Source organism: Solanum dulcamara, chromosome 8, assembly GCF_947179165.1.
Source record: "Solanum dulcamara chromosome 8, daSolDulc1.2, whole genome shotgun sequence".
NCBI lineage: Eukaryota > Viridiplantae > Streptophyta > Magnoliopsida > Solanales > Solanaceae > Solanum > Solanum dulcamara.
The window spans coordinates 66,233,454-66,246,564 of NC_077244.1; the positions used below are offsets into that span (position 1 = coordinate 66,233,454).

Here is a 13,111-nt window from a genome sequence, read left to right on the forward strand (position 1 = left end):
TAATTAGAAAGTAATTTTATTATTATTTTTTCTTTTTTCCAATTTTTTTTAATAAAAAGGCTAAGATAATCATGACAAATCCGTTAAAGAGAGGGTATTTTTTTAAAAAAAATAACAATACATTTTTGAACTTTAAAATATTCGTTTATTTTAAAATAGAAAAAGTAGTATGCAGTGTCTACCTGCTTTTACTGCGTCATTTATAACATTTGAATTCGATTTGTTTAAAATGTTAGGCAATTATAAGAAGTCATTATTTATTTATTAAGTCGTATGCACAATTACAGTATTAAACACGTTTTTTTTTCATTATTATATTTAGAGCTTGCATGTCCCCAAGCGTGTAAATAATCAAGGAGAAGAATCAATATACTAATATTGTCCATAAATGATGATGATGATACTATATTCTATAAAGGCGTGTTGCGCATGGGACTCGTTTAAACAATTTACAAATGTATTAGAGCAAAATGTTATAGTTAAATTTATTTATAATAACATCGTTTGTTTGGATATATTTCAAACATTAGAGCAAAATGTTACTACAAATAATATCATAGGAAAGATTGTTTCAATTTTTTTTATTTTTTTGACTATTATAAAAAATGTTAGGAACTGAATGTTATATTAATTTCTGATTAAAAAGGGCAGTCCGGTGCACTAAAGTTCCCGTTATGCGCAGGGTTCGGGAAAGGGCCCGACCACAAGGGTTTATTGTACGCAACCTTACCTTACATTTCTGCCAGAGGCTATTTCCAAAGCTTGAACCCGTGACCTCCTGATCATATTAATTTCTTATTGTACTTCAAATTAATTTTAAATGGAGTATTATATCACACAACAAGTTTAATTTGATATAGCTCTTCGGACATAATTTGGGTCATTCACACGAATGTCTCAATTTTGGGGTCGTGTTTAATTTTTTGTCTTTTAAATTTGTAATTTTTAATTTTTGTCTCTTAAATTTGTTGTCTTTAATTTTTGCCTTTTAATATTTTAAGTGATAAAAAAGTGATTGAAATACGCTGACATTAGAAAAAAATAAATTGATATAAGCTTATATTTTCATATCATAGTATAACTCAAAATATGTCTTACAGGACATAATAAATTATGCCACTTAATTCCTACAGTTCAGAACTTACAAGTTATATGTCTTACCAGACATAACTTAATAATTCCTACTGGATTTATGTTCACAAAAATATAAGTTCAGTTTCAGAATTCGAGGCATAACTTATTTCTGCAAAACTTAAATAACGAATAAGACAAAAATTCTTTAAACTCATAGCGAGCGAATTATATACTAGAGTACTACACAATTTAGATTGGATAATTTCACTCGTACAAAACTTATATCGGACAAGATAAAGAAGTCATAGATAAGGACATGCAGTTATGTTGACCCACAATTTTTATTAAATATACAGTAGGAACAAATATTAAAGACGTCATATTTAAAGCCTGTTTGGATGGATCTATTTTAAGTAACTTATAAGTTGAAAACTGTTTATAAGTTTAAAAAAAAGTAACTATTTTAAGTAACTTATAAGTTGAAAACTGCTTAAAATTAGTCCATCAAAATAAACTCAATTATTTAATGTGGTTTATTTTAAGCACAAAATAACTTTAAATTAGCCAGCCAAACACTCAAAAAAACTGAAAAGAGCTTATAAGTAACTTATAAGCCAATTCAAACGGGCTCTTAAAGACAAAATCTACAACACCAAAGGCAATAGTTCAGTAGGCACCTTTTAATAATTTGACCAAGTATTTCTGCTAAAGAACAATTCCAGAATTGATAGTATATCATTTACCAAATTTCTTGAATAAGAATGTTTATTAAACTATTTATTATACTTGAAATGAAAGTATAACTAAATCAAATTCATACCATACACTAATAAATTATTGGGCAGTCAATAGTTCAGATAACTTAATATATAGTGCGTGTATGTTTAATATCCGAACTCCTAAACATATTTTAGCTTGTCATTTATACATAAATAAACATATCGGGTTGAAATTGAGTTAATAGGAACAAATAAAAATACTACATAGTTAATTCTCATCCTCTAAAAATTACGAATATAATAAAATTATCCATTTGATTAAAAATTATCTTAAAATAAATTTCACCATAAATTCATAAAACTAAAAACCTGGACGAAATGAAATTTCTTAGCTCTCATGTAAATATTAAAAAATTAAAGAGCCGCTATAAAAGTTAATACATCTCTAATTTAATTGTATAACTCATTTAACGGTCAAACCTCAGATGAATGGATCATATATGTTTTGTAAACTTGTTTAACTTGGACTAAATGTTACTCCATTTGACTATAATGATAAGCATCATCAATTTTCTTTTGTCTATATATACACGATATGTACAACTCAAGGCGCTATCTAAATGACTATACCTTAATTTTATGGTTCAATATTTTTTCACGCTCGATGGACAGTCCGATGCACTAAAAATTACATTATGAACAGGGTCCGAAGAAAAATTCGATCATAAAGATCTATTATACATATTTATATCAAATAAATTTAATGTATTATAATTAAAGAATTTACTAAAATGAAGTATATCTATTAATTAATTACAATTAAGTGATAATCGTATATATTCAAATACATATAAGACATTTATTTCGTAGATGCAAACACTAAAGGCCGATAAAAATTTTAAAACCAATTTTACGTGTATACACGGATATTACCACTCGGCCGCCATCTAAACTTTGACGTGAACAACTTTTATTGTGTAAACACAAACTTCCAATAATTATAATGACAACTTATCTATAAAAAAATATAAATCATATTTTAATGATAAATTTACCATAATCTTTCCATCACGTAGCTTATCATTTCATATAAATTAATATTGGTAGTACCTGGAAAATCAAACTCCCTGAGGCTGAATCTCCTCCTCTGTTCACATATACAAAAGTGGTGTTTGGAGGTGTAATCATTTAAAATTTATTAAATATAAATTTATAAAATGGTTTAATTAATATTAAATTCAAAATATATTAGTCCAAATAAATAGTTTGGATTAATAAAATTGGGTCAATTATTTAAGTCTAATAAATGTGGATTTAATTAAAAAATTCAAATTTATTGATTTGGGCTATAAAGATGACCCCATTTTGTTAAGCCTGATATCATCTCATTCTAGAGTTCCATTTTCATGCCACGTGTCAAAGTTATGTGGCAATCCAAGTCAAATTAAATAAGCCGCTAAAATTATGTCATGTGTCAAAGTTATGTGGCGATCTAAGTCAAATTAAATAAGCCACTAGAATTATGTCATGTGCCAAAGATAGGTATCAATCTAAGTCAAATTAAATAGACCACTAAAATCATGACACGTGTCAAAGTTATGTGGCAAACTAAGTCAAATTAAATGAGCCACGAGAATAATGTCACATGTATATGTGACATGTTCTGACCAATCAAATTAAAGCTCTTCACCAAAAAAATCTGATTGGTCAGTTCAAACCAATCAATCAAATCTCACCCTCATACCACTCTCTACAACTATAAATAGGGGTCCTCATTATTCTCAGAAGGGGAGTTTTGGAAGAACAAGAAGCAAGAAGAGTGCTCGTGGATCAAAGACCACAAATTCTCTACAAAGCTACAAAGTTCAAGTAATCAAATTCAAGTTCAAGTTCAAGATTAAGAACGAAGACAAATATCAAAAAGTTCGAGATCAAGTTACTTGTTCATATTTATTACTCGTCATAACCGTACAAGTGTTCGTGACGAATAATTCAAATCTAAATTTGAAGACGAAGATTCAAGATCAAGCTATTCAAGCCCTTGACTCTAAATCAAATTCAAGTTCAATATATTTCATATTATTTGAAGAATCAGATGATTATCATAGAGATTGTAACATGCACTACATTTTGAAATCAAATATTATACTTTGTTACTCCAATTTTTCGGTCTTGATTATTTATCTTTCTCGGCTAGAGAATTTGTTGTTTTACGGCATGACCATAATTTTTAGGTGTGAATTTCAGCTGTATTCAATATTCAGAATCAAAAGAGGATAAATTCATCCAGCCGGAGCCAAACAAGGCTCTATGAAATGTACGTGGTATTCAAAATTTTTGAGTATCTGAAGCGTTCATCCTTTATTCATCAGCAAAATTCTCGCCAAAACGGTAAAATTCCTGCCTGATTTTCAGTTTCTGTACTGTATCTGTGTTTCATAATTATAGGCGAATTTTTAGAAGTTGAAATTAATAGATTTATGATGTATAATATCTTCAGTATTTAACTAGAGGAATTGAAGTTGGTGTAATTTCACCTATTTCATTAATGCTGGATCTGCGCGTAAATGCTGATTTTGTGATTTGAATTTCAAATTTTTGAAGCGGTTGTGTATATGTTTTGAAGGAAATTATATATAATAGTTTTCAGGCCAGTAATTTGAGCAATGGAAGCAGAGACGGTGATGAGGAAAGAGGCAGCGGCGGAGGTTATAACCGGAACCGAAGCAAAATCGGCGCCGGTGAAGACAAAAATGAATGAAGTGGAGTTAGTGAAATGCGAGTGCTGCGGATTGACGGAGGATTGCACGGTGGCGTATATAGGGAGGGTTAGGGAGAGGAACGAAGGGCGATGGATTTGCGGACTGTGTGCAGAGGCAGTAAAGGATGAAATCATGAGGTCATCGGAGAGGCGAATTGGGAGAGAGGAGGCTCTGAATCGGCACATGAATTTCTGCAGCAAGTTCAGAGCTCTAACGCCACCACCGAATCGGACGGACGAGTTGATATCGGCGGTGAAGCAGCTGATGTTAAGGAGTTTGGATTCGCCGAGATCAAGTCCGGTGAGAAGGCAAGGTCTAGTTCGATCTCAGAGTTGTTTTTCAGTAATTGATAGTTGAATGGATTTTAGTGATAAAATGAATGCCTTTTGCATTAGTTGGTAATTTTGAAAGGGATATTAGTTTTAAGTAAATCAGTACTAAATGGTTAATAGAATTAAGGGATTTTGGTTGCTTAAGGTGATGTAATCAGTTTAAACTATTGTTCAATTTTGAAGGATAACCATGCTGTTAGTTTTATTTATTTTTAAGTGAAAATATACCACTCTTGTTTTATCCTCTTTGATTATTGCTGGATTAATTGAATGGTGGTTTTGGTTTCTGGTAGCTACATTTGATACAATGGGTAAGGGTTGATTTTCTCTGAATTATTCTTTTCAGATTTTCGTGGGGAAAGGAAATGGAACTGTTTCTGACTGCACGTGGTTTTAAAATTGAAACCTTCCTTTGGAAACACGACATCAATAATAAAAAGGTCGAAGAAGTGATATGTATTTATAATATATATTTATAATTTAAAAGAATTATGATTTATATATATAATTAAAATTTTATAGCAAATTTCTTTGTAAACTCTTGCTCTCTTTTCTTAGCACTTTCTTGCTCTCCCCTCTCCTCTTTCCCCCCTTCTTTCTCTGCAATGCAAATGGTAACAATCAATAATACAAATGCTTAAACTAGACAAAATCAGACCAATTGTATAAATATAAATAATGATATCAAAATAGATCGCGTAAAATTTTACATCCAAATTTATCAATTAAAGCTATCCTGAAAAAATGCCACTAGACACATGTTGGTGTCGCGATGACAAGACTGCGCATGTTTTAAAGCCTGTACACTAGTCCAAAAGACAGGCACTCAAATGAAATTAGTAACAATTATTTTACTAGCTCTTTTGACTTAAAATTCTAAATTTGTTTTTTGATTAGGACACAGAACTCGGAAAGTTGCATCGATTACTTCGAGTAAAGTTATTTAGACTTACCATAGTGATTTTTCATGGCTTTATAATGTAGGATAGTGTATGATATGATGTAGTATTGTACTATACAGTTTTATTATTTGATTTAATTGTATGATACTGTATCGTAACTGATAAATTTATGAAAATGTCCTTTACTATTATAAATATTAAATTTTTCTAGCTTAAATTTTGTCCCAATTTTCCAATTTTTTCACTATGGATATTCAACCGTCATGGTAGATGATTTCTTTCCATCAAAATGGCTTGATATACGATTAGAATAACACATGGAAGATCAAGAAAAAGACTATCCATGAAAAACTTGATCAAGAAATTTGATGATTTCATTTTTTGAGACGTTTGAGTATTTTTAAAAAGAGGAAAAATAAAGAATGCAAGAAACTAACACACAAATAGCGTAGGAAAAAATAAATCAAAGAGAACCGAGAAGAATTAATAGAAAGGAAGAATGGAAAACATAGAGCAGGAAGACAAATTTTTTGAGGATTTTTAAAATTAAGTAGGGGTATAATTGGGGAAAAAAAGGTAAACAATGGGATACCACCAAATTGATATTTTCAAAAAGTGAGAGTTTTCATGGTTACAAAATTATGCAATCAAACCATATCATACCATTAATTAAAGAAACAATCAAAATAAATGTGGTTCTCAACCTAAACATACTATACCATACCACAAAAAATCACCATCCAAACAAGCCGCAGGAAAATGACTCAATACTTGAAAAACTTAGAGAGTGACTTAATACTTGAAAAAAATGTCTTCGGACGTAAGTGTCATATGTCTTCAATTTTTATTTTTTAATATTAAAAAATAAATAGAAACAAAATTTTCAATTATTATACAAAGAAATTCAAATAAATCAACAATAATATAGAAAAATTATTAAAATTATTTTTTGAGAAAGACAGCAATATGAAAAATGATCATATGTTGAGATAATCTTTAAAATGAAATCATGATTCACTCTATTATCGATCTCCACATCTATTAGTCTTTCTGACCCTCAACTAATATTAACATTGATTTTTAAAAAAAGTATTTCAAAGAAGGAGAAGGATAAAATGTATAAGAGTAGTGATTAAAAATGGATAAAGTTATCTCACGAACATAGTGTTATTGAATTTCTATCGTATCAATTGCAGGCATAATAATTCAAGAAAACTATTTATGGCAATGTCATTTTTTTTATAACAGTTGATTTGTCTATTTATATATATATTTTAAAAAAAAATACTACAATATGATAGCATAAAGTATAAATATATTTGTATTTGTAAAGTTGCATTTGGTTTACTAATCATGAAATAGTAAATTGTGATATAAAACCTTGATTGATTGTTTAACATCCGTCGCTTTGGCCGAGTGGTTAAGGCGTGTGCCTGCTAAGTACATGGGGTTTCCCCGCGAGAGTTCGAATCTCTCAGGCGACGATGTTTTTTTTTTTTCCACATTGACAAACTTTTATATTATTATTAGTACAAGTTAATAAAGTAAATTGAAAGAAGAAAAACAAAATTAAGATATTCAACGTGATTTTTTTTGTTTTTGTTTTCTTATTCGATGTCCGGAGCCCATGAAGCCGCGATTGAATTCGGACCGTACAATGCAAGACCTATTTATGTGTGACACTACAGGGATATTCAAAGTGTTATTCCCTTGCAAAACACATATTAAAGATTTTATTCTCGCTGAATCGCCGGACCTTGTTTTTTCATTTTTTTAGTTCGATTCTTTTTAAAAAAAATATACAACAATAACAGTATATTCAGAGTAATCCTATAACTAGATTGACTGTTTTTATTCTTGATTAAGTAATAGATTTTTAAGGGGGCCAGTTTACGGGCCAGGCCTCTCTATGATAACAACTCAAGTAAAACATAACATTTTTTTATTTTAAAAAAAAACACATTCTACATCAAACGCCCGTAACTAACTTAATACTATTATTTCCAGCCATTCTAATTTCACAAAGCCACCACCTCAGGACCCAAAAAAAAATATCTTAAACAAACACCATTACCATCTAACTTCCGAGTGAGTGGGTAGTATCTATTGTTTCCTAATTTCCTCTCTTTTACTTATCCAAATTAATGATGACATACTTTAATTTCATAATCATCCTTCTTGGTGCTTAATTATTCATTTATTCCTCACTTTGTTAAATCATTTTTAATAGTCATGAACAACATTTCTATATTAAAGGCATTTAGAACCTTTGTTCTTGCATGGTTCGTTATATTTGAAGGTCATATTGTTGTTGTACATGGAGATTTTAATTACCAAGATGCCCTTACCAAATCCATTATTTTTTTGGAGGCACAGAGGTCAGGAAAACTTCCACCTAAACACAGGCCTTCATGGAGAGGAGATTCTGCCCTTGAAGATGGAAAGTCTGCAAATGTAAGAGCTAGTTCGACGATTTCATGTTTGTATTTCAAAAGGACGAGGAACCCTGGAAATTTATTCGAACCTAATTCTTTCAACAACCTCTTAATTACCCCTTTTTAAAAATATTTTTGATCCTATGCAAAGGCGAATCACGGCTGGGGTCTATTTTTTATTCGAACTATGTATACATACATATCCAAAAAGAAAGAATGTATACATATAGCATAGTGTTCGTTTAGAACCCATTGACTTTAAGGCATAAAGTAGCTTCCTATACGTGTTTCGAATTGGGAGACGCGGATTGGGGCATAGAATTTAAGAAATAAAAGGAATTTTTAAAACTTGTGATTTAAAAAAAATCTTAGAGCCGTTTGGATGAGTTTAAAAAAAGCAACTTTTATGAATGAAGTGCTGAAAGTTATTTTTATAAATAAGTAGTTGAGTGTTTGGATAAAAGTGCTTATGTTGAAAATAAGTGTTTGAATTTTAGGATTAAAAGAATAAAAAGGGTAGTTTGGGAATTTAGTTAAAATATAAGGGATATAAAAATAATTTTCATGGTCAAACAAAATGGCTTTAAACACTTAGAAAAAAAAGTTAGAAATTCTAACTTTTCATTTTTGACTGACTTTAAAAATTTTATGGCTTAAAGTTAGCATTAGGCAAACACGTCCAAAATCTAAAAAGGAGCTTATAAGTTGGTTTGACCAAAGTTGGTCAAAAAGCCCATCCAAACGGGCTCTTAGACATTATATTTGTGTGGTTAAGTAAAATGAGAAATGTTAAAATTTAATTTTTCTAAATATAGAAATATGACATTATGTTAGGGATATAATAGAAAGGAAGAAAGGAAATTGGAGAGAGGAAGTAATAATTTCTGCCAATTAGCTATAGATGAAGAAAAAACATGTAAATTTTTGCACTGAAATTGTGTAATAATTTTTTGCTTTTATATATAGGTGGACCTTGTAGGAGGATACTATGATGCCGGAGACAATGTGAAATATGGGCTTCCAATGGCTTTCACTGTAACAACCTTAGCGTGGGCTGCTATTGCTTATCACTCACACCTCCAATCTGCTGGAGAATTGGAAAATGTTCGCTCTGCCATCAAATGGGGTACTGATTATTTCTTGAAAGCCAGTGCCAAACGCAATCGCCTCTACGTCCAGGTAATCAAATTAGTCCCTACCCAGTGTATAAAGCATCCCGCATTCACACATTTCAGGGGAAGAGACGCACGCCTACATCCCTTGGGTGTGATGTAGGCAGCCTACCTTGACACAAGCTTATAGGTCATGTAGGTGTAAATTTCTCCAGAAATATGTAGTTATTGAATGTTCAAGATTAAAATTGTGCATTGGTTTTTAAAGGTTGGGGATCCAGTGAAAGATCATGAATGTTGGACAAGGCCAGAGAACATGAAAACTCCGAGAACTGTGCTAATGATAGACCAGAATAATCCTGGAACAGAGATTGCTGCTGAGACTTCTGCAGCAATGGCTGCTGCTTCTATTGTATTTCGTGGAACTGATCGTAACTATTCCCGTCGACTTCTAAATAAAGCTAAACTAGTACTAATCTCATCCTCATTGTCGTATCTTTATTTCATTTGGCCAAACTCCTAATTTTATGCTCATAGTGTTCTCTTCGTCTGTGACTCAGCTTTTTCAGTTTGCCAAAAGCCATAAAGGAACCTATGATGGGGAATGTCCTTTCTATTGCTCCTTTTCTGGCTATCATGTAACATGCCTATCCCTTAATTACGGGTTGATTTCTCATATGGTCATTCAACTAATAGTTATTATCCCAGAAAGTCACTTTCTTTGTTAAAAAAAATTGGAATCAACAAGGTTGACTTTCTAATAACTATGAGTCGAGTGACCCTATGAGAAATCAACTCCCTTAATTATATTCATTTTAGATGGTTAATTAGTTGCATATGAAAGTTAACTTCAAAAATGTGCAAAATGTAGGATGAGTTGTTGTGGGCTGCAACATGGTTGTATAGAGCAACCAGGAGGCCAGCATACTTGGAATTCATCACAGAAGAGGCTACTACTGCAACTGTAGCTGAATTTAGCTGGGACCTTAAATATGCTGGAGCTCAAATACTCCTCTCTGAGGTAATAGTTAAAAATCCTTTCTTTGAATAGATGTGAAGTGCCAGGTACCACGGTGGCACACTTTGTGGTCGAAAAAGTGTTAATGTTTCGTCCACAAAATGCAGTTCTATTTTGAAGGGGAGAAAGACTTGGCCAACTTTAAGCAACAAGCTGATGGTTTTGTTTGCTCAAACCATCCACATAGCCCTTATCACCAGGTTCATATGTCTCCAGGTAAGTCTTTGTTTCTACATATAAACTCGATCCATGTATATTATCTATTCATCTGGTTCAACAAGTATATGAACTGCCAAATGTCTAATTTATGATCAGGGGGTCTGATTCACCTTAGAGATGGAGCCAATTCTCAATATGTTACTGGCACAGCTTTTCTGCTTAGCGCTTATAGTGATTATCTAGCCAAGTACAAGCAAACGGTCAGCTGTGGTAATAAACAGTTAGATTCTGCTGATCTCATGGCCTTTGCCAAGCAACAGGTAGTGAATTTGTTCATATTAGTAGCACTTTTCTGATGCATCTAACAATTTACTTAGCTGTTTCAATAAAAAAATGCAGATGGACTATTTACTAGGGAAAAACCCGAGAGGAAAATCATACATGGTTGGTTTTGGGAACAAACCTCCAACTCAAGCTCATCATAGAGGTGCCTCTGTCCCAAAAATGTCTCCAAACAAATTGGTGGACTGCTCCATGAGTTTCGTTTACTGGTACAACACAGAAAAACCCAATGCTAATGAGCTAACAGGTGCCATTGTTGGTGGTCCTGATCGAAATGATAACTTTGAAGATCGTCGTTCAAGTTCATCCATGACTGAGCCGACAACATATACAAATTCTTTGGCCGTTGGTATCCTTGCAAAGCTCACGAAGCACCATTCCCCGTCTTGATCACCTAAGTAGATTTTCATCATGGCGAAGATTTACAAAGGTGTATAAGTTATTTTTGCAGATGAATTCATGAGAGTCTATATAATGTCTTTGTAGGTCCTATATAGTGACATGCTGCGTAGCTGGCTGCAAGGGATTGAGCAAATAAGCTCGACTTTGTCTCTAGCTCTTTTCTACGGATTAATGTGTTTATCTTAAAATAGGTTTCTTTTGATGGTGTAGATCTGCAATATTGATTAGTACAAAAGATTGAAGTGTGCACCCAAGAAGTGTGGTGGTTTTACATATGAATGTTGTGTATATTTGTATGCAGACAGTATTTTGTATAAAAGTCATTCCAATTCTAAGTTAGTTATTTCTAACAGCGGACTGCACTTGTCGTTTGAAAAATCTAACAACACATGCATGTCTATGGCAATCAATTTCCATTTTTTTTCCAGGGAAGAGCACATATATGGGAAAGTGAATGACATTGTCAATTCAACATCAAATTTTCTCATAACAGTACTAGAATCAATAGCAGTCATACAGATGAAACGTCGGTATAATAGCCAGGTAAACGTTTGTAACATTCCCCAAAACAAATAGTACTTGACAGGTAAAACATTGTTTCTAAATTGGTGACAAAAGAGAGGGCACAAATGTGGAAAAGAACAACAGATCAGTCATATTAATAAGGAAACCATAGATTTCTAACCTAACAATCATCATATCATATCATATATCATATATTAATAAAAGTGGAAAGTTTCAAACTCCAAAGTTGGATTACCATTTTACCCCTATACTAAATTATTATTATTATTATTATTATAAAATATTCAATTAATAAAATAATAAATAGTGAAGTATAAATGAAATAATATTACTTTAATGCTTAAGGCACTCAATTCTAAATTGAGAGGGGATGAGGGAGTTAGTTTCCCCCTTATTCATTTGTTTAGTTAGCTGAAGAAACTCAAAAGTATAATAATAAAAATCTTTATGTTAGCGGAAATGTGAAAATATAAAGAACAAGGAAGAACAACAATATTTAACGTGGTTCGAATTAGAATGATTCTACGTCCACCAGAGAACAACTGCTTTTATATTAACAAAGAAAGATGAGAGATCCCAAATACAACTAAGAGAATTACTCTATCAATTCTCTACTCTTCTAATCTATTTTGAAAATGCCTTAGAATATGAGAAGACAAGAAATAAATGTTTTTGATGTGTGTTTCAAATAAATCAAGAGCTATCTATTTATAGGAATAAATTCTTGCTCTTTATGTCATCCATGACATCACATTTTGTCAAGATGTCAAAGTTTACAAAACTTTCACATATCAAGTTTACCAAACTTTCACCTACCAAGTTACTACATTAAGACTATTTAGAATCTTGTCAATTTTAACAAATCTCTACCTTAGCAAGGTTCTCCATTTTCAACTTTATTTCAGTAACTTTTGATTGTGTCTTCAACCTCAACTCTTTCAATCTCCACCATGGTTTGCGTTCCGAGCATGCGTATGAACAACTCCAGCCAAAACTTCTAAGCTTACTGGGCAATTCCATTGTAAGAAACAAGAAGAATCAAACCTTTGTTGAACATACTAGTTCCACCTAGCAGTTGTTCTCCTAGAGTTTGCATCATTTGATGCATACTCCCGCCAAGTCCTTACAGTGTGCAAACTTGGCAAGCGGGACTATTTTGGTCAGCATTACTGCAGCGTTATTGACTGTGATAACCTTCTCAATCTTGATAGCTCCCTCTTCAACTACATCTCGAATGAAATGGAACCTGACATCACTATGTTTATTGTGCTCATGAAATCTTTGATTTTTAATCAAATGGATAGCACTTTGACTATCACATGTTAGAGT

General features: G+C 32.0%; 2 protein-coding genes and 1 non-coding gene across 4 annotated transcripts; all 3 read left to right on the forward strand.

Moving 5' to 3' along the window:
• Positions 1-3,978: 3,978 nt before the first annotated feature.
• On the forward strand, positions 3,979-5,135 carry LOC129900421 (uncharacterized). 2 transcript variants are annotated; one of them, XM_055975396.1, is made up of 2 exons: positions 3,979-4,184; positions 4,444-5,135. In XM_055975396.1, the coding sequence occupies exon 2, from the start codon at positions 4,460-4,462 to the stop codon at positions 4,910-4,912; it is 453 nt and encodes a 150-aa protein (XP_055831371.1). In that variant the 5' UTR covers positions 3,979-4,184; positions 4,444-4,459; the 3' UTR covers positions 4,913-5,135. The 2 variants fall into 2 exon arrangements, with proteins under 2 accessions (XP_055831371.1, XP_055831370.1); XM_055975395.1 differs by having other exon boundaries at positions 4,000-4,184; positions 4,437-5,135.
• A 2,056-nt stretch (positions 5,136-7,191) lies between these two features.
• On the forward strand, positions 7,192-7,273 carry TRNAS-GCU (transfer RNA serine (anticodon GCU)). Its single transcript has one exon. It is a non-coding gene; the product is annotated as a tRNA-Ser (tRNA).
• A 748-nt stretch (positions 7,274-8,021) lies between these two features.
• LOC129900666 (endoglucanase 16) lies at positions 8,022-11,590 on the forward strand. Its single transcript, XM_055975681.1, has 8 exons — positions 8,022-8,243; positions 9,191-9,403; positions 9,605-9,805; positions 9,897-9,974; positions 10,208-10,357; positions 10,462-10,570; positions 10,670-10,833; positions 10,913-11,590. Exons 1-8 carry the CDS (start codon positions 8,022-8,024, stop codon positions 11,243-11,245), a joined length of 1,470 nt encoding a protein of 489 aa, XP_055831656.1. The 3' UTR covers positions 11,246-11,590.
• The last annotated feature ends 1,521 nt before the right edge of the window (positions 11,591-13,111 follow it).